General features: G+C 34.6%; 1 protein-coding gene across 3 annotated transcripts in view; it reads right to left on the bottom strand.

Annotated features, from left to right (window-relative positions):
- Sec71 (ADP ribosylation factor guanine nucleotide exchange factor Sec71) overlaps positions 1-23,480 on the bottom strand; it is a 174,557-nt gene that overhangs the window by 78,739 nt on the left and 72,338 nt on the right. For all 3 annotated transcript variants that reach the window (XM_072543518.1, XM_072543516.1, XM_072543517.1), the window contains 3 exons: positions 17,180-17,445; positions 14,580-15,140; positions 6,923-7,191 (listed from right to left, as the gene is read on the bottom strand). In XM_072543518.1, coding sequence (XP_072399619.1) covers positions 6,923-7,191; positions 14,580-15,140; positions 17,180-17,445 — 1,096 coding nt within the window. The remainder of the gene's footprint in view (positions 1-6,922; positions 7,192-14,579; positions 15,141-17,179; positions 17,446-23,480) is intronic.

Raw genomic sequence — 23,480 nt, 5'->3', positions numbered from 1 at the left:
CAGATCAGCATTTATACGAATGAAGCCACTCCTAACGTGCAAAAATCTAAATTTGGAGATCAGACTACGTACCATTCGCTGTTATATATTTTCAATATTATTATATGGAGCTGAGACTTGGACATTAAAACATACAATTTAAAAAGAATCGACGCTTTCGAACTCTGGTTATACCGCAGAGTATTAAAAATATCATGGACTGATAAAATTACAAATAATGAAGTACTGGAGAGGGTTGATAAAGAAACAGAACTAATCACCACTATACAAACCAGAAAACTTGAGTACCTAGGCCACGTGATGAGGGGACCAAAATATGAAATTTTGAGACTCATGATACAGGGAAAGATTCAAGGAAGAAGATCTGTTGGCCAAAGACAGAACTCACGGTTGAAGAATCTACGTGATTGGTATCAATGCAGATCGATTGATTTGTTTAGAGCAGCAAGTTCAAAAATAAAAATAGCCATTATGATTGCCAACCTCCGTAGGGAGACGGCACTCTAAGAAGAAGCTGTTGGATTGTCTACCAAACAGGTGAAAAGAAACAAAACTATTTAAGTAAATAAATGATTAAGATAAGACCATAAGACATGCGTACCATTCAATCTGGGCTATAGCCGTATGTCCGTCTTTGCAGTACTATTTAATTTTTTGCCAAGATGTCCTGGCCAGTGTACTTATTTGTTCTGTGAAGCTGTTCTCTTCACATGATCTTTGGCATGTTGTCCTTTTTTGCCTACTGCTTTCGTTTACATGTTCTTCATATTCTCTTTCCTGTTTCCATTCTCTACTGCTTTCCTCGCCATCAATAAAAGTTTACTATATTTTAAAAAAGCCTGTTGTCCTTTGTTTCTTGCTTCTTTTAATTAGGAATTTTCCTTCTTTCTATTATTTTTTTGTATTTCTTAAATTTTCTCTACAAAAATTTACTCTTATAGGTCTGTTTCTTTCGTATGCAGGTACACCAATTTTGTTATTACATAAACTTGATACTAATTACAACTTAACAATAGGAAACTCACAAACAGCTGGAAAAGTTTTTTTGTGTCATATGACAGGTGTGCCAACTGATTATTCGTATGTAAGATTACATAGATATCTTATATAACTTGAATATTATCATCCCAGATTTTTTTATAACCGCATCATCCACTGAAGGAATTGACGAAAAAATAAATTACAGTTTCAGTTGTGTTCATGTTAATTAAAAAATTAAAGTTATATAAAATTTAGATTTACTAAACAACATAAAACTAATTTATGATTTGTTTCCTCTTGATGCCACTGAAGTACGCATATTATTGCAGCTGGACCTATTAGTTGTTTCATTATTTTTTTTGCATAATCTACTACTTATCGCGTATTTGCTAAAGCGCTGAAGACAATTTGTACAAAAAGGGGTGTACATATGTGAAACTATTAATATAATTTCAGTGTATGACTGTATTACATAGGGCTGGTTCAAATAAATTCGGATGAGTAGTAAAGTTAATTTCTAGCAGAACTAGAAACGAAGAAGTTCTTCGAAGAATGGGACATCAACGAACTCTATTAAATATTATTAAGAGGCGTAAACTAGAATATCTTGGACATATAATCAGAGGACCAAGATATGAGTTCCTTTGGCTAATTCTCAACGGTAAAATCGAAGGAAAGAAATGGATAGGACGGAAGAAACTCTCTTGGTTGAGGAATTTGCGGCAGTGGACAGGTTTGACAGCGGACCAATTGCTACACGTAGCGCAAGACCGAGATCAGTATAAAAATATTATAAGCATGGTAGTCGCCGACGTTCCGTAGGGATATGGCACTCTAAGAAGAAGAAGTAAAGGGTTATACAGATAATAGCAAAACAAGTTTATAAAAAGTCTTACAAATACTGCTGCTACACACACAGTCGCGGTATTTGCAGGCTTTCACTTGCGGTTGTTCTTCGTACAGGGAAGATGTCTTTACCGGTTTCTCAACACGTGCTTTGCAGTACTAACACTGAGATCACGAGATATAGCACATTTGAGTCTGTATACGATTCAAAAGAGGATTCGCGGTATTTTTTGCGTAACTATAAGTGGGAGAGAGAGAGAATGTCTGTTGCTAGCGGCAGCCAACAGTAGAGAGAATAAGTCTGTTGCTAGTGGTAGTCAACAGGCAAGAGCGAGTCAAGCAAGGAGTGGGACTAGAAAGTATTACCAAGGGTTAGACTAGGGTGATAAGTTTATAATTGAGGTAGAGAATGATAGTAATTATTACAGCGAAAAATGAAATGGTTTTTCGTATGTAAAAAATTGAACACACTTGCTTGTTTTTTTGGGGGAAATTGTGTAGAAGGTTTTATTAGGGTTTGTCCGTAATTGCGATACATGTGGTCTTTTAAAGAGACTCTGAATATTAGGTTCCATTTATGATTTTAACACGAGACATGTGTTCAAAAATAATACGAATCTGACTAGTAATCAAACAGGTAATATAACTGGTATAATGTTTCTTGAGTCGTATCTTATTGATAATTGTTAAATTACAGATCAACCAAAAACTGGTTTATCACGTTATATTGTTCAAAACTAATATATGTTCACTTACTGGTATATCATATAATTGTCACTTAACTATTTAATAAACTGTTAATAGTTACTTGTTGAGACCAAAATAAACACGCCTCTCGGTAGCTCATTCAGGGCCGAACTCTCGATTGAAATATATTGTGAATATCTATAGTGTATAGATTAAACAACAAGGGGCTACAGACAGAGCCTTGTGGTAAATCTTGAAGCACTACTTTTGGGCCAATCAACCTATCATTGCATCGAATGAATACTTCTCTCTTAAGGAATAAGTTAACTAACACATATGCACATCAAGGCTCATGTGCTTTAGCTTTTCGAACAATAGATTTAAGTTGACGTTATCATAAGCCCCTGAAATATCTGGAAATATGACACTATAGATAATTATTAATTGATGGATTGGACCGTTACTTGATGGAAATTCATTTTATGTAACAATAAAACACTGAAAATTTTGTTTTCAAAATTTCCACAAAATTTATTTTAAACTCTTATCACTACAGCTGTTTCAGCTGATTGCCTTTCTCAAGTGATCTATTTTTAGTATGCGTTTACACTTTATAGTGAAATAGGTTAAGGAGGGGAGAACTGTTTGTCTCAAGCTGGTCATTCAGAATTATATCTGTGTTTTTTAATTTGTTGATTTCCATAGACTCTAACAAAGATAGCTTAATGCCTTTATTTTGAATGTGCAGAATTTTAAATTCGTCATTAAAAGAATGATTATGATCTAGAAGGTGAAGTGCGTATATATACAACATTCTTTCAATGACGAATTTAAAATTCTTCACATTCAAAATAAAAGCCTTAAGCTATCTTTGTTAGTATGTTATACACTATGTATACAGCTACAACTATGTATACAGCTATTATATATAATAACACCAAAGCATTTTCTACAGGAAATCACCGAGAAAAAATTCACTGTAGAATTACTGTGGAACGACTCTACAAGAGAAATGTACCAAAGGAGGCTAGCACAGAAGATACAGCTGAAACCAATAGACGACATCAAAGATATAAACACAAGCTGGGAGAAAATTAAAAACCACATTAAAGAAGAAGCAACGGAAGCTCTAGGAAAACGCAAAGTCATACTGAACAAAAGAAACAACAATAATACACCATGGTTCAGAAAAGAAATAAAAGAGAAACGAGAGGCCTACATGAAGTACAAAACATCCATTTGTTAATACTCCAGAATCCCGAGATACCTTGTAACGTTATAAACGTCACATCTCTATTAATTTATAATTAAATAATTTTTTTTAATTCTTAATTAATTTATTAATTCCTTTAACTTTGGTTTCTCTTTTTACTATTTTTTATTTAAAAAGTAGTTGGCACCCTCTCTACCTCCCTCTGTCTTTCTTTTCTTTCTTTTTCTGTCCCGTAAATATTCCATAATTTTCCATAAATATTCGCCCTCTTTATTTCTTTCCTGTAGACTAGATATTCTGTTCCATGTTGACAAAAGCTATTTCTATCATAGGCTTACGTCCTATGTCTTCTGTGCTAACTTCATTTCAATCTTCCACTTAGTTTCTGTCAGTCAACTTTTCTAATGTAGTGGGAATATAATTATTTGCCTCTTTTTGAAATTTAAAAACAAGGCAAACATTATTATAAGATTCATTTTATGGTCTACAAAATTCTCTTGGGGTAAGTACTTTCATCGTAATCTTTATTCTATAATTCTGACAGCATTTACGATATTCATAACCTTACTTCTTTCAAAACCACGCTTCTTGAATTGATTATGATTTTTTCTTAATTTTGTGCAGTAGAAATCTTAACAAAATTTAGCTAAAGTTCAATAATAATTCTATTTCATTTTATCCTTGCCATCTGCTATTTGTTTCATTGTAATTTTGTAAAATGCAAGGAAGTTAAACCCCTTTGGATGTGTCTTTAATACCAGTTATTGTTGTATTTTTAGTTTATTGACAACATTCCAATTTTATTGACCACGTTCGAGTTTATTGACTGAATTAATCAAATCATGAAAATTTATTAACCAGTGGAGGACCTAACCTAAATTCTTAACAAATTATGAAAATTTATTGACCATTGGAGGACCTAACATCTACAACACACAAGCAGCCCATCGAAGTCATAAGTATCAATACTTATTGCTAAGCTTTGGCAGGGTGGATTATTGTTTTTTTATTCTTTTTAATAAATCTGTTTAGTTCAAATTTGTCTTATTTGCTATCAGCTAAGAGTTCAGGTTCAATCCCTAGTTTAAGACAAGACGAACTCACACTTGAGATACTGAGCTAAGCAAGGCATAGGATAAGCTCCCATGGTTGATTGAGGTATTATTTTTATAATAGTACTTCAATTCTCTTTGGTATTCTTATCGTTACAACCTATAGAAGAATACGAAATAAAACAAAGCAGTTGTTACGAAGAACAAAAAATGAACACTGAAAACAGTTTACAAACAGGATGGAAAGCGACTTCTATGGTACACAAAAACAAATATGGAGATTTATAAGAAACCAAAGGAAAGAAATGGCAGAATTGAAGGAATACAATAACATAAGAACGAAATAATACCAGCAAACGAATGAGACACGAAATAGAAATCAGTTTTCAGGAAGTAGAGATAGCCATAAATTCACTCAAACATAGAAAATCACCAGGACCAGACGGAATAACTAACGAGCTTCTAAAACACGGAGGAGAAAATATAATCCTAGAGATGACAAAACTTATACAAAAACTAATATTGCACTGCAAGATACCAGACGCATGGAGAAACAGCATAATGATACCAATGTTCAAGAAAGAAGATAAAGAACATCCCAACAATTATAGAGGTATAAATCTACTAAACACAACACTTAAGCTTACCACAAAAGTCCTAACCAACAAAATCAATAAACTAACAACTTTATCAGATGAACAACAAGGATTCACATCCAGAAGATCCTGCGTAGACGCCGTATTTGTACCAAGACAAATCACAGAAAAGGCCATCGAGTACAATAAACCAGCATATCTATGTTTTATAGACCTGACCATGGCTTTCGATCGCATCCAAGTCGAAGACGTCTTACACCTACTGTATAAAAGAAATATACCAATAAATATTATAATACAAACCATCGAAAACATCTACTTCCATAATCGAATACAGGCAAAGATAAATGGAAAACTAACACAGTGTATACCAGTACAAAGCGGAGTCAGAGAGGGTGACTCGTTAAGCTCAATTCTCTTTAATATAGTAATGGACGAAATAATACAAGCAGTACGTAAAGGACATGATTACAGAATGGGGAACAAAGAAATCCAAATATTATGTTATGCAGACGACGCCGCATTAATCGCCGAGATAGAAGACGACCTACAAAGATTAACACACATCTTCAATACAACAGCCAAGAAATACAATATGGTAATATCAGCAGAAAAAATCAAATGTATGACATCTTAATAACCACTACGATGTAAAATCGAAATTGATGGGAAAATAATAAAGCAGGAAGCAAATTTTAGATATCTGGGAATAGATATGACTAGTTACGGAGATGTTGAAGAAGAAATATGACATCAAAGCTTAAAAGCAAGTAAAGCGGCGAGATCTCTTAATGACACAATCTGAAAGAACAAACACCTAAGACAAGACTCAAAAATAAGAATCTATAAAGCAGCAATTAGACCAATATTAACATACACGGTGGAGACAAGACCTGACACATCTAAAACGAGACGACTACTAGAAACAACAGAGATGAAAATACTTCCGCGAATATCAGGAAAGAGTCTGCTTGATATGGAGAGAAGCGAAAACATAAGAAGAGCATGCAATAGAGCAGACATAAATGGATGGGTGACAAAACGGAAACTGAAGTAGAACGAACACATCAGTGGAATGGCAGAGGATAGGATAATACGAATAGCACGAGATAAGTCACCAAATGGACGAAGAAGTATTGGCAGACTAAGAAAAAGATGATGCGATAATTTAAACAATTTAGGAGGCTAATATTGAAGAAGAAACAGGTTTTGAAGCCTACATACAAGAAGGAAGAAGAAGAAGAAGACAATTATTATTTGAATAGGATAACTGAATATCATTCATTAATTATGAAACAGAATCCATATTTCTTTTATTCCTACGAAAGCCATACTGAGATACTGTAAATATAAATTAATGTTATAGATTGACACAGATAATGTATGGATTTTACTAATACATCATTCCAACCTTAATAGTCTTAATTGTCTGTCATATGATAAAACATTTTTGTTTTATATCCTAATACTTAAAGAAAATATGAGATACATTAAAAAAAATGTAGAGCAGTGTAATCAATTAATATTGAACCAATTTTTTAATTTACCTGATAAAAACTCCGGCCTGACTCCAGTCCCAATGAGTTGAGCCAATTCCAACTGTGATATACACTTCAAGATATCCAACCAACTAGATCCTAAATAGTTTCCATCCGTATGTGCTACCATGATTAATGTTTTAATAGTGTCTATATTTTTTGCTTTCATATCCATTATTGGGGAGTTTGCAGTCAAAAGAGTAAACCTCGCCAAAGCTTGTACATAGGCGTCCCGTTCTAATGTCATGTGGAATATACATACTATTCTTATGGCACATCTGCAATAAAAATATTCATTTAAGAGATTCAGTTGTTTTTCGATTAAGAGTTTTTAAACGGGGAAAATAAAGCAGCTTAAAATCTTTATAACCATTCAGTAGTGTTTTTAAGTTAAAAAAGTATTTCGATTAGATAATTTGTAAACTTATAACAATATTTATAACAATACGAAGAATTGCTGATCTGCGGGTTCCTGGAAGTAGTAGGAGAAGAAGACCAAAAAAGACCTGAGGGAGACTCTTAGGCAGGACATGTCGGTAAAGGGTATTAATATTGATAAGACCCAAGACAGACACTTATTGAGAAATGTAATTAGAGAAGCCGACCCCGCATAGGGAGGATAAAAGCCAAGAGAATGATGATGAATTTGTAAACTTATTAGCTACCAGAAATTGACCATTGGCAAAAGCATTGAAGAATATAAAGAAATCTTCAAAACATGATCAAAGCAAAATACGTAATAGAACAAAAATAAAAAAGAGATATGGCATTACTACTAATAAACAAAAAATAAAAGAAGATACCAATGACACATAAAAGCAGAAGACGAGACACAGATTGACAAACCAGTTAACATTTGTGGTTATAAAACTTCCTCTCTGAAAGACCTTTTTCGGTCAAACTGGAAAATGACTGCAGTGCTCCACGTGTCAGTAGTGTGCTTCAGGAATCAATATTAGGGCCTATTCTGTTTTAGCTGTACGGATCTAATTTAACGTGTAGATGGCAGTCAAAATCGGTTTTATTTGCCGACGATTTAAAGTTATATTACTGTCCCGATATCTTTAATACTCTTCAGAGTGACCTTAACCAGCTATCAGAATGGGGCATAAAATGGGCTAGTCCAATAAATATGCGTAAGTGTTGTGTCGTTCAATGTTGATATAATAATCCACATATAAAATATTTTTTAAACGGAGTTCCTCTGAAATCGGTACAGGAAGTTTCTTATGATCTGATCTTATGATGAAGGTGTTACGGTCAACCAAACATTCAGCTGGTCTACTCAAACGGCAAAAGAAGTTAGTAAAGCCTTCTTACAAACTACCCCTTATGCTAATAACAGTACAAAAGCACTCAATATTTAATTTTTTTATACTAATTGTAAGATATAAAAATTATGGTAAATTATGTAAAAAATACATACTACAAAAATATCAGGAACCATTACAATCACTGATAATGGATAATGTAGTATCTCAGGTCTGTTTTGATCGCAGTTGTAACGCGAGAACGACAGACAAGCTAAGGAGTGGTCAGATAGGAGTTGAGCGAGAATGGAACCCGAAGATGGGTGCAGGATTATTGATTTTACTGCCGAACAATCACCTCAAAACTGTTTTATACTTGGTCATTGTAGCTGATTCTGTGAGGTAAGCGCGACTGAGTAGAAGCTAAGGACGACTGTAACAGGAAGAAGGGTGAGAAAGACGTTTTCTCTGTGTATACCGTATCGGTAAGTATGGCTTGAGGAGGTGTCTACCGATGTGGGGGTTTGCTTTAATTGGCTGTCATGGGAGCCACAGAAGAAATTCTCTTCAAACCAGTGGTGGAACACCATAGATCGAGGGCTTGGCGGAGAAACTGCGAATTCCGTATATCAGCAGCCACCCAGATTTTCTTGGTCTTCTCCTGCTGCTAGCGTGACCATAATCTCCTGGCTTCCCGTGGAACAAAAATGCGCCAAGAAGAAAGCAACCAGGTGGATAACCCTGATAAGGGGTCTTGCAGACGACTTTCCACTGTTGCCTAGCTATAAAGTTAGGAGTTCCTGGAATAGACCTCAGCTCTGCCAGCAAATCCTATCCTCACGTCTTCCAAGGTATTTTGCTCATCGCTCATAAAAAACTAACTTTACAAAAGACTGTTAGCAGCAAACCTTGGATGCAGGACGGATCTAATAAAAAGCAAGAAAAAGGCTTATGAAATCAAGAAAGCGGAACATTCATTGCAAACACCTGGTGTTACGTCCCTCCACACATATTCTTAGTTTTTATTAATAATTTTTATTATTTTATTTTTATATTTAATTCTTTAATTAACGTGTGTGTATGTCTTATAATCGTGAATTAATACGGACCTGTACAGTCCGCCCCCTAACAGTCTGAAGGGAGCGAAGCTACAACGCTACAAGACGACACGCTACGCACCTCAATCTTAGTCTTGTATAAATCAGCGCGCTAAACACTTCAGTATTTTTTTGTGTAAACCTGACGACGCGGCTTTAAGAAGATTCTGTCCCATCTGAGTCAACCCCAGTGCACCGTGGAAGAAGAAGAAGTGTTACATCAACATCACAGGTACCGTAATTTGATTGCATACACACACAGTATTTATATTAATTGATAAATTTACATATAACTTATTTTCGCATAAAAATAATACCAGCACCTAAATAAACATTTATGAGCGAGTGTTTCTCTTATAGAATTTACAGCTTGTTCACCTGGTATAAACTACCCAAGCGACGACTATACACTTGGAAAGCCCCATTTGATGATGACAACAACCCTGAGTCTTCAAGAAATCAAATAGACTATATACTTGTAAATGAGCGTTTCCGAAATGCCGGCAAAAAAGTCACTACATTTCCTGGGGCAGATATTGGATCTGATCATCAACCACTTGTAGCAGATATTAAACTAAGGTTAAAACGAATTCAGCGACAAAAACCAAAGTACTTAACTTTGACGATATAAACATAAAACATATTATTAAAAAAGAATTTAACATTAGAATAAATACATCGGAAAATGACTAGAAGGTCCAGAAAAACTATGGAGTGAATTTAAAAACCAAGTTAACGAAATCTCCACAAACAATGATTATAGAAAAAACTTAATCAAGAAAAATAAATGGATGACAGACGACATCTTGAAATTAATGGTACAACGTCTACTGATAAAAATCTAATGAAACAGAATATAGACACCTGCAGAGAAGAATGAAAAAGGAGATTAAATTAGAACCAAAGAAAATGGATGAGAGAACGGTGCGACAAAATGGAGGATGTAATATCTAAACACGACTTATTTAATGTGCACAAAGAACTAAACGAAATGAGTAACATATTTAACAAGCGAGTTCCCTCTGTACTCATAGGCAATAATGACAAAATTATTGTAAATGAGCACGAAATAAGAAAAGAATGGCAGCTGTATATATCAGAGTTGTTTGAAGATGACAGGAATCATATTGCCGAATTCTACCAAAATTGTACTGACGGCCCAGAAATTATGAAATGCGAGGTAGAGCACGCTATAAATAATGCTAACATTAGAAACGCTTGTGGTCCAGATGATACACCAACTGAGTTGCTGAAACTAATAGAGAATGATAACATAAAAGTAGTAGTAAGACTTTTTAATTTAATATATAACACCTGAGTGATTCCCACAGATTGGCTCAAATCCATGTTTGTCGCAATACCTAAAAAACACAATGCGAGAAAATGCTCAGAATATCGATTAATTAGCCTAATGAGGCACACTCTTAAAATTTTCCTAAGAATACTTCACAACAGAATTAGACGCAAATGCGAAGAAGATCTTGAAGATACCCAATTTGGTTTTAGAAATGCTATGGGAACCAGGGAGGCACTTTTTGCGCTTAACATCCTATTACAAAAATGCCGTGACCAACGAAAATATGTATTTGCATGTCTCGTCAACGGCATTCGATAAAGTACAGCATGTAAAATTAATGCAAATACTGAAAAATATCGGAATAGATGACAAGGATATTCGTGTCATTAAAAATTTGTACTGGAATCAAACAGCTATTGTAAAAATTGGAGATAACTACATCGATGAAATCTCTATGTAACGAGGAGTCAGACAAGGTTGCATTTTGTCGCCAACATTCTTCAATGTTTACTCGGATCAATTATTTAAAAAGGCACTTGAGAGACAACCATATGGAATAAAAATCAACGGGGAACTACTTAATGTGATTAGATATGCTGACGATACAGTAATTCTATCAGATAATAGTCTTCAAATTCTGCTTGATCGTATTCACGAGGTAGGAGAGGAAATGGGCATTAAAATAAACTCGAACAAAACCAAATTTTTAGTGTTTAGTCTGTGATAACGGACCAACTAGATCCAGACATAGAAATAAAACGTAGAATAGCAATGACTAAAACTATTTTATATCTGATAATAAATGGTGAGACGATCAACAATATAAGGTATGCTGACGATACGGTTCTCCTAACGGGAACGCTAGTAGAACTACAACATCTCGTTCAAAGTCTCAATATATACTGTAACAGTTACGGCTTGAAAATTAATTTGAAAAAAACTAAATTTATGGTAATCACGAAATCAAAGAACATCAGAGCTAATCTTGTAATAGACAATACAACGATTGAGCGTGTGTCCTGTTATAAATATCTAGGTGCTTGGATCACAGACGATACTGATCAAACAAAAGAGATTAGATGTAGAATAGAAATCGCTAGATCAGTCTTTAATAGAATGCGCAAACTCTTTTGCAATCGTGATATCAATATAAAGTTACGAATACGAATGCTGCGGTGTTATGTCTTTTCTACCCTGTTGTATGGAGTAGAGGCTTGGACACTAAAACAGTTGACCACAAAAAACATCGAAGCTTTCGAGATGTGGTGCTATAGGCGCATTCTCAGAATATCATGGATGGACCGCGTCACTAACACGCAAGTACTCCAAACTTTAGACAAAAGATGCGAAATTCTAAATGAGATAAAAACTAGAAAGATGGAATACTTGGGGCACATTGTGAGAGGTGAAAAGTACGAACTTTTAAGAAATATCATGCAGAGCAAAATTAAGGGCAAAAGAAGTGTGGGAAGAAGAAAAATATCGTGGCTTCGTAATCTACGTGAATGGTTCGGGTGTAGTTCGATTGAACTTTTTAGGCGCGCTGCTAACAAAGTCGCAGTGGCCATGATGATTTCCAATCTCCGCTAGGAGTGGCACGAGAAGAAGAAGAAAACTATTTTAGAGATTAGAACTAAGACAAAGAATGATGTGCTATGCTATGTTTGGTCCGTACTTATGTATAGTGCAGAAGTGTGGACGCTAAAAGTATTGATCATGAACAAAGTTGAAGCATTGGAAATGTGGGTTCATAGACGAATGCTGAAGATAGCTTGGACAGTAAGGAAAACTAATGAAGAAGTACTAAGGAGCGTCACAAAGATAGAGAACTGCTAAAGACTGTTAAACATCGAAAAATGTCTTATCTGGGACATATAGTAAGGGGAAGTCGATATAAAATATTCTTAAAGGCAAAATAAAGGGCCGTAGAGGTGTAGGAAGAAATTAAGTTTCTTGGTTGAGTTGATGAGGTCATAAGATCGAGAAGCCTTCGCAATGGTGACGGCCAACGTCGGATAATTCTTATATGGCACGCGAAGAAGAAGAAGGAACATTCAGGGAATATCGACACAAACAAAAGAAGTTGTAAAGAAAATCGAACGATATAAGATGGATATAGTCTTAACCTTGGCAGAAACTAAAAAACAGGCTAAGGTGTAGACTTTAGGTTCCTACACTCACATATGGTCCGGTGTAGAAAAATCGTAGAGATGGAGCGCAAATGTATCAATGCTCGTAAAAAGCCAATACTATAAACATCTTGTTGATATTCAGTATTTATAATATCATAGATATTATACATAACAGAAACGGTAATCTTTTCTATATGTGAGTCAGTCAATAGAAGACGGTTTTGTCAGAGAAAAATATGAATTCTATCTCTGCTATTAGAGCAAGAATTGGACTCAATAAAAAGTAAACAAAACTTATTGTCGCAGGTGACTAAATGGAAAAGTGTAAATTTGGGATAATGATAAAGTAGTTAGATGATATGGGGATCCAAGTATCAACAATAATGGGGAAAGATGTGAGTAGTGAGAAATAGACGCTCAAAGATACAAAGATTGGTTTTTAAACAATTTACCAAACGTAATTATTTAATATTATAATTGTATAAATATAATAAATATCTTCTTCCTCTTTTTTCTCTTTATAAGCAATTCTGCTGGTTCAATAGCGGATTAATACCTCTATGAAAGGTTGTCACTCCATATTTTGCGCGGTCATCCGATACTTCTTCTGCCGATTGGTGATTTATCTCTTGCTATTTTGACGACACGGGTCTCCTCCATTCTGCTTATGTGGTTATTCTATTCTTTTTTTCTATTTTGTGTCCATTTATTTATACACTGTACGTTACATTTTCTTCTAATGTCTTCACTTCTCTTTCGATCTGTCAGTGTATTTCCTGTAATTCTTTTCAGTACTGTCATCTCTGCCGTTTCCAGTAGCCTTTACGTTGTGGATGTGTCGGGACTTGTTTCTGAGGCATATGTCATTTTTGATATTACACTGGCTTTATAAATTCTTGACTTCATATCAGTGTTAATGTGTCTGTTTCGCCATATAGTGTTATTAAGGCATCCTGCCAGTCTACTTTCTTTTCTACTTTCTGTATAATTTCTCAATTATACAGAAGATGGATTATATCTTTGAGTCTTACTCTGTCAACGCTTTCTTTGGGTCAATTAGACACAGAAATGCTGGTTTATTATACTCTAGTGATTTCTCAGTAATTTGATTTATAACGAATATTGCATCTGTACACGATCTTTCACTACGAAAACCCTGTTGTTCATCTGCTAAACTTATCCTTTGGTTTATTAGCACTTGGAAAATTTTAGTTGTTTAGCGTAGTATTTAATAAGTTTATACCTCTATAGTTTTCTGGTTGTTTTTATCTCCTTTTTGAATAGTAGAATTAGTCGCTCGTTCTCCATTTTTCCTGTATTTTATTGTTTTATAATTTTATTAATTAATGTTGTTAATTGTTCTGTCATGGCTGCTCCACAATATTTCAGTAATTCGTTTGGTATCCCAGCTTTACCTGCTGCTTTTCTGTTCTTAAGGTTTTCAAGTATTTTCCGAACTTCCTGTTCATTTAAGTATATTAAGTTGTTCATTTGTTTTAATTTCTGGCGATTCCGGTTTTAGCGTTGTTTGTTCTTCCTCTGCATATAGCTTTTTAGGTAGTCAATCCACGTATCCTTTTCTATGTGTTTTGGTTCTATTGGTTCGTATACCTCCATTCTTTGACCTCTTATGCAGCGCCATATTTCCTTTTGCAGACTGTAAAAATTATGTTCCATTTCTTTCGAAAAGCGATATAATAAATATAAATAATAATAATAATGCAGCACTGTAAGGGAAATGTTAAAAATGGATACAAGAGAAATAATAGCTATATAAATGTTTAGTATCATATTACAAATTATTTAACAAACAATAGCGAATAACTGCAGCAAGCTAGAACTAGATGAGGCAATGAAAAGAGACGACTTAAAACTTATTGTATTAATTACCTTATTCCATCCAGGCACAAAGCGGCAACTTCAGGGTCATCACAATCTTGTAATCCAACACTAAAAGCAGCCAAAAACGAGGTCCAAGCCATCTTAAACATGGGTCTCACGTGTTCAAGATGTTTGGCTAGAGTAAATGGTGCTTGGACATGTGAAACAGATTCCATAAGATTCTTAGCGGCAGTGGAAATCGCCTCCATCTCCATATTAAAAAGAATTTTTCTTCTCTTTTCACTGTTGATCTGTTGCTTGCCGGGTTTGTTAACCGGATTTTTCATTTTGATCTCATGTCCCGATATTTCATCGTATATTTGAGAGAGGTATTCTTCGGGTACGTCTTTACTCTCGGTATTTCCTCTGTTCAGTTTGATATATTGCTCTTTGGTCATTTTGTTTTTGACTTGAGGCGAGTGTAGATCAGTCGTGAGCATAATTATAGAAAAACCAAGGACGTAAGCTGTATCTGCAGTTGCAAATAGACCATTGTTGGGGTTGCATTCACAGTATCTACTGGCGAATTTCTCCATCAGCCTATCGATCTTTTGCGCTTCACCTGGCAACCTGAAACAAAAGTTATTGAATGACATCGGTTAATTTTGGAACTAAAATCTGTTTATGATCAGACAGTAAGTGATCAAAAGAATAAGTAATCAAAAAGTGACTTGGGGTTTATGCAACATGTGTTTATTCATCATTATTTGTCATAATATGTAGGATATACTTTCAGAATGTTTTAAATCGCTGGGTAGGTAAATCAGCGTTATAAGTCGTACATCACATACTTGGAAGGCTAACGTAAAGAAAAAAAGGGAAGAACTAAATATAAGGTAAAAAAAAATATATTGGCTAGTTGGAAGAAACTCCACATTGTCGATGCACAATAAGTTATTACTTTACAAAATATTGACACCTGTATGGACTTATGGACGCCCAAAGATGGGGGTGTACTAGATCAAGTAATATAACAATAATACAAAGATTCCAGAATAAAATACTGAGAAATATTGTAGATGCTCCTTGGTATGTGCCAAACAGTGACCTCCATAAGGACCTAGGAATGGAAACTGTGGACATAATCATCCAGAAGATGGCAGGAAGTCACAAGCAATGATTTCATAGGCACGAGAATATTGAGGCAATCCAGCTCCTCGATACTAGTGGGCAAACTAGAAGATTGAAGAGGACAAAGCCTTTTGAACTAGTTTGAGTGATAGTAAAAAGCAGAGCATAGTGCTTGTGCGCGTGTGCATGTCGGAGTAGTGCACTATCTTGTTGTTTAAGATAAGAGACACTATAGGGTAAGCTCTTAATTTTAAGGAACAGTAGTAATTTAGGTTAAATTAAAATTGCTCATTGGTCACTTATGACCAGATTGTAATTGTAATAATCATTATCGTAGTGATGATTATGGAATAAATAAAAAAAAATCTAGTGTATTACATCGCAAATGGGTTCTAATAAAACTAAATGGGCGAGACAGTGAAGCAGTAAAAAACCCAAAACCTAACAATTTTTCATCTCAATGAAACTTATTCCATTCGATTCGTAAGAGCATTCGGAAATTTTGTGAAGTAAAGGGGTTCCAAAGTGCATTTCAAAGTGATGAAAAATAATAAATTTGTAATGGGGAAATAATTGACAGAAATAAGTTCAATATCACTACTCGGTTGTTTTGGGGTTGCTGAATACGAATATCATGACGGCGATAGTCTCCGAGGCAAAAGGATGGGCATCGTCTCGAAATTTATGAAAATTCGATACAAAATCAGTGGAAACTGGTTAATCGGGGGTTTTTGGTGTCGCTGATCACAAATATCATGACTATTATAGTCTCCGATGCACTTGATTCACAGGACGGGCCTCATATCCTAGAGTTTTGTGGAAATTCTATACAAAACCGGTGCAAAGTCATTACTCGGGAGGGTTTAGAGGTCGTTGAACACGAATATCATGACGACGATGGTCTTCGATGCACCTGATGTACAGAACGAACTGATTTTATAGCAGATTTCCATAAAACTGCACGAGACAAGTCCCTTCTTAAGCCACAGGGGCCACAGAAACTATCGTCGACATGATATTCATGTTCGATCCCATTAACCTCCGAGTCACGAGTTTGCACTGATTTTTTATCGAATTTCCACAAAACTTCCCGAGACGAGGCCCATCTTGGGCAACCGGTGTCTCGGAGACCATCGCTGTCATGATATACGTGATCAGCGACTAAAAAAAAAAACTGAATAACGACTTTGCACTGATTTTGTATCAAATCTGGGCACCAGGTACCTCGAACACTATCGCCATCATGATATTCGTATTCAGCATTCCAAAAAACACCCCTAGTTAACCCCGATATTGAAGCCATTTCCTTAAATTAATTCCGAATTACAAATTTATTATGTTTCATCACTTCGAAATGTACTTTGGAAAATGTATTTTCCTGGTTCCATAATGCAATTTTCATTTCGACATCATCACTTTAGTTCGCAAAATTTCCTAACGTTCTGATGAATCGAATGCAAAAAGATCCATCCAACTGCAAAAACTGTGTAGTTTATTGCTTCATTGTCTCACATAAAACGCAATATCAAAACTCTTACCTGAATCCATCTAAGAAATGTCTAAGAGCAGCAACAAAGTCCATGTTGGTAAAATTCATTTGATCCACGTAAGTATACATGCACTGTTTGCTAAATTCGTCGTTGTCGCCTAAAAACTCCCCGATAAACGTCTTGTCTAGACGTTCGTCGTTATGCAGAAACTTGGCCACGTCTTCTTGACTAGGGCCCAGTAAACCTTGTTCTTGAAGGTAGGAAATACCTTTTCGCGGCTTTCGGTTAAACACGTCAATACCAGTCTCCCAAACCTAAAAGAGAAGAAAATATTGTTGCCAGCGGCGAGAGGTAAGCGGCTATGTACTTGACACGCATACAGTATGATATAAGTTGCAAATGAGGGTGACAGTGAATATGTGGAATTCATATTTTCGTGATTATAAACATTTATTCGTTGAATGTGAACTGTGGGAAACTGCTGTATAACATATTAACGTTAAAATAATCTTATATTCAGCTTTACCACAAAACTTACTTTACTTATAGCATGACAACTATCTTTATTCGATATGTATGATAGGCATTCAGGCTTTCTATAATGCATAATATGCCGTCATATATACAGGGTGGGTAACTTCAAGGGGTAATTGTACAAGAAAAAATAATTACAGTTTGCTATATAAAGTATGTCCGCAAATCTTCGTTTCCGAGATACGGTGTGTTGAAGTTTTTCTTATAAACTAAAGATTTATTTATTGAAAAGGTAGAAGAAATAATAAATTAGACTTACTCACAATCAATTTAATTTAACTAATCAGACGACCGGTTTCGCTTTCTACAATATGCAAAGCATCTTCAGGTCACGATACAAAGTTAAATAAATGCTGAAAATAATAAACCCATATTAGGGTGTTGTCTAATAAAGATAAAATAAAGATAGATAATAAGATGTTTAAGCAGACAAGGTAAGACCCACAAATTGGTAAAATAGTCTATTAAACTGTAATGAATTAATAAATAAACAAATAAATAAACATTACTTACATGCCGGTACTCTATTAATTGTTGGTTGAAAGAACATGGTTCAAACTATCTTGTATTGTTGATTGGAAAACTCAAGTCAACTATTGTAATTGTTTAACAGTAAACAGGGAAGTTCTTGAGGAGACAGATTGAATCCAATGAAGTAGAGATAGGTGAAATGTAATTGTTTGTTTGATGAAAGTAATGTTCCATACCATTAAGTTCTTAAAAAGTTATTTATTTTTATTCTGGAGATATATTTATGAAATGTGTGTTATTTATTGAGATTTTTATTTTTGTTTTGGAAGGTGACAGTTGTAAGACAATGAATAAGAATAGATGTACAAATTGTGTGGGTGTGCAATTAGATTAGCTTGTAATTATCAAATTTCTTTGATAGAGTTATCTTGTAATATGTGGCAAATGGATGTAAAGTTCAATACTTGTAATATATCTTCTATGATAACTAACTCAGCTTAGTCAAAGTTGCAGTACAAACTTAAGTGATTATTTGGTAATTAAATTAAATATAAATATAAATATGTACATTTGTAATCAAAATGTATAACAAAATTACAAACTTTCTTTGAAATAATTGTTGGTGTAAGTTATCTGTCATAGTGTGTATAAATATTTTCAAATATTTATTCCAGTTCTGATATGTTAATATGGAATTTAAATAATAAGCAAATAAACTATTGATGATAAAATAATTGATAAATTAAAGAAATTGACTGAATTATTAAGCATTCAATAGTTAGTTGGTAATTTTAATATCTGACAGTTGGGACCGGAAATTGGTTATACCAACAGGTAAAAGGTTCTCTATTTATTTTGGGTACGTGGTTTGATTGTTCCCAAAATAACATTGTAAAGTCGTTCAGACTAGCAGTATTAATTAAATAGATCTTTGTTATTCCTAATAATATACAAATCTACATTTTCAAATAGAAATATTATATTTTCACTATAAATCGCTATAAATTTGAAATTGTTAAAGTGTTACAGAAATTATTATACAAACTCACCATTGTTCATGTCGGTGTGAGGATATTTCTGCTCATGGTACAGAAAATTGAAATAAGAATAATTTTGCTTTACACCGGTTTAAATAGAGAACCTTTTACCTGTTGGTATAACCAATTTCCGGTCCCAACTGTCAGATATTAAAATTACCAACTAACTATTGAATGCTTAATAATTCAGTCAATTTCTTTAATTTATCAATTATTTTATCATCAATAGTTTATTTGCTTATTATTTAAATTCCATATTAACATATCAGAACTGGAATAAATATTTGAAAATATTTATACACACTATGACAGATAACTTACACCAACAATTATTTCAAAGAAAGTTTGTAATTTTGTTATACATTTTGATTACAAATGTACATATTTATATTTATATTTAATTTAATTACCAAATAATCACTTAAGTTTGTACTGTAACTTTGACTAAGCTGAGTTAGTTATCATAGAAGATATATTACAATTATTGAACTTTACATCCATTTGCCACATATTACAAGATAACTCTATCAAAGAAATTTGATAATTACAAGCTAATCTAATTGCACACCCACACAATTTGTACATCTATTCTTATTCATTGTCTTACAACTGTCACCTTCCAAAACAAAAATAAAAATCTCAATAAATAACACACATTTCATAAATATATCTCCAGAATAAAAATAAATAACTTTTTAAGAACTTAATGGTATGGAACATTACTTTCATCAAACAAACAATTACATTTCACCTATCTCTACTTCATTGGATTCAATCTGTCTCCTCAAGAACTTCCCTGTTTACTGTTAAACAATTACAATAGTTGACTTGAGTTCTCCAATCAACAATACAAGATAGTTTGAACCATGTTCTTTCAACCAACAATTAATAGAGTACCGGCATGTAAGTAATGTTTATTTATTTGTTTATTTATTAATTCATTACAGTTTAATAGACTATTTTACTAATTTGTGGGTCTTACCTGTAACGATGCTCTGATCGTTTAACAGTTCGAACCGTGGGAGTGTCAATATTTGCGCATCCACTTCTACAACGTGACGGCGAAGTGGTAATCAGAACGGCTATTTAAGGCGTGTGAATAGCGGAATTGGACAGTCTTGTAGCTAGCGCTCTAGGCTCCCTGACTCGCCGGTGTAGTGAACCTGCGAGCCATTCTGGACAGAGAGAGTTCCGTATTGAGGATCATACTCTGTCCCTAACCAAGCGGAACCCATCGGTATTGCGTATTGAGCATTACCGTGGATCTGCACAGAATCAACCGGGACAGAGAGATTTCCGTATTGAGGATTATACTCTGTCCTTAGCCAAGCGGAACCCGTCGGCATTGTGTATTGAACATTGCCATGGGTCTGCACAGCTAAATATTTTGTTTGCGAGCATATTCGGAGCTTTCGCTGAATTGAAGCGAAAGCGAGTATAAATCTGCGCGCGATCGATTTCCCCCATTTCGTTTCTTATTAGTAGTACTAATTAATTTCTTTTCTTTTATAGACGTTCGCCGAGGACTACGTTCATCACGGGATCCAGACGGGGACGTAGAATTCATTTTAGTTTTATTCATTGTATAAGTATACAACGTAGAATTCCTTTTTATTTTTATTTATTGTAGATATACTAAATTAATAGATTTATTTTTACTTCAAACCTGTGTTTTACTGAGTCTGTCGCCCCGAAAGAGCTACCCATCACATACCTTGTCTGCTTAAACATCTTATTCATTTTGGAAAACCACAGACATGTAATATTGGCATAATTACTGTAATTTATATTATCTATCTTTATTTTATCTTTATTAGACAACACCCTAATATGGGTTTATTATTTTCAGCATTTATTTAACTTTGTATCGTGACCTGAAGATGCTTTGCATATTGTAGAAAGCGAAACCGGTCGTCTGATTAGTTAAATTAAATTGATTGTGAGTAAGTCTAATTTATTATTTCTTCTACCTTTTGAAATGGACTCACACAAGCAACACATTCATGATTTATTTATTGCTTTGTTATTGCGCATTTTTTGACATACAATTAAGAATTTTACATTTACCATTGCACACATACGTGTAATGATTTGATTTTTTTTTTTAAAGAAAAAATGGTACGCAAACTGAAATATTTCTAATTAATTGGATGATTTTTTAATTTCTTGTTCAATTTGTGAAATTTTTTTTTCACTAGCAATATGTAGTTTAGTGTGATAGTGGAGGGTTATCGGTAAAATGTTGGAGGACAAAAGAAAGTGTATTTGCTACTCCATCCTTCATACTATAGAGATATAAGACAAAATGATGGAGATGTAAGACAAAAATATGAAAAGCACATACAATTGAAGTAGCAAAAACACGAATGAGAGACAGAAGTAGAAACGGAATGTGGTTCAACAAGGAATGTAGAGATCTAGCAAAAACAAAATCTAAAGCCAGACAAACAAATATTATCCATGATAAAGCCAACAAACTAGGCTATAGATGCAGAGTACTGAAAAGACAGTACAATGAAAGAAAAATACAATATATTGCAGAAAAGTTCCGAAAACAGAAATTAAATCTCTCTACTAGGAAGTGAATAAGACAAAAAAGGATTACCAGAGCAAGAGTATGTATAAGAGATCAAACGAAGGAATACTGTACGTGAGGTCCTTCCTAGAAATGTCAGGCTGGACACTGAGCTAAGGATGACAGCTCCCTGGGAGGATGCACAATGGGTCAACTGTGACCTGAGTGCTATGAGACTTAACTCGCCCTCCCTACTCTACAGATACAGTACGTGAGGTTGACCATACAATGGCAGAGTTGAAAAAATATAATGGCATTTGAAATGTAAAAGAGAAAGAACCCGAACAAACGATGTTAGAATGAGAAAGGAGTCATGACAGAGCAACCGAAAGAAAAATAGTGGACATAATTCAATAACAGTAAGAGCCCGAGAGCAGATTGGATAAGTGCAGAAATGATGAAATCTATTAGGAAAGAAAGTAGCTAAATTAATTGGGTACATTTGGGAAAACGAGAAGATACCAGTAGAATAATGTGATATGTGTTTTCTAAATGTATAAAAAGGATATTCGATTCTTTGCGGGAATATAGGGGCATCGCTCGGCTGAGCACTTATTATAAAGTACTTGGCAGAATTCTGAAGAGATTAAATAAATACGAGAAAACTTTATTGAGAGAATATTAAGATGGCTTATACATCAACATTTTTTTCTTCGTACTTGGCGTATTATACATCTCATTTTCTTGTAACCTTCTGGCTCAGGTTTTGTTTTTAGTGTTAACAACTAGTTACGTAACTGGAACCGACGGTTTTACTTGCTCTCTGAAGCACGGTGGCCGCTCAATTAAATTCTTTTTCTTTGTTTGTGTGCTATCCGTTTCGGATGTTGGCAACTATCACGGCAATCTGTATTTTGCAAACTGCGGCTCTGAAAAGATTTGTGGTTGTTGTGTTAAACCACGTACGTAGATTTTTCAGCCAGGAAATTCTTCGCCTTCCTGGTCTTCGTTTTCCTTGTACTTTTCCTTGAAGAATTAATTCCAGCAACCCATATGTCTCACTGTTCCTCATGGTGTGACCGAGGTAGTCAATTTTGGCTATTTTTATTGTGGTTAACAACTCTTTTCCTTTTTGCATTTTTAATAATAATTAAATTAGAAATTGAAAATTTTCTGATGTCCGCCGGGATCGTATACGTTTTTCTTCTTTTGAGTGCGGAAATTTTCTTAAAAACCGTACCAGGTTGACTCATACTTAGAGATGGCTGGAGTATGTTGGATTGGTGGTAGAGGAGTACAACCAAGCCCATTTCCTCCAAAAAGGAGGAAATGCAAACGGATGTCTTTCTGTTATTCTATCTAAAACCACCCTCTCCTGCTTGTGAGCAGTTCGACTGTTGCACGTACCGTACTCCGAAAATGGGGTGGCCGTTGCAAGACTGACGACGACTCTTTCGAAGTAGTTTCTGTAGTTGGTCCGACTGCTGCTTCTCTTCTTCTTTCTTCTTAATGACTGCATGGATGTAATTGTTTACACTATTCCATCTCTCCTTACTTACCGTCATCTTCGCGATCATCTCTTTCACAGTCACACCGTTCATACCTATTTTTCTATGCAGTCTGTTTCTCTCCACTGTCCATATTTCCAGTATTGTGTGGGTAACAGTGTAGGAGTATTCGCAGTATAGGCATTTGTCTGTATCTGTCTTTCCTATGAAGATAGGATGTAAAACACAATTGTTAAGTCAGGATGTAATCCAGCCGCCTATAACCACAGTCCATCCAGTCCCTT

This window comes from Diabrotica undecimpunctata, chromosome 9, assembly GCF_040954645.1.
Source record: "Diabrotica undecimpunctata isolate CICGRU chromosome 9, icDiaUnde3, whole genome shotgun sequence".
NCBI classification, from domain to species: domain Eukaryota; kingdom Metazoa; phylum Arthropoda; class Insecta; order Coleoptera; family Chrysomelidae; genus Diabrotica; species Diabrotica undecimpunctata.
The sequence above is the reverse complement of the archived record's forward strand: the minus strand, read 5'-3'. Positions and strand labels throughout refer to the sequence as shown.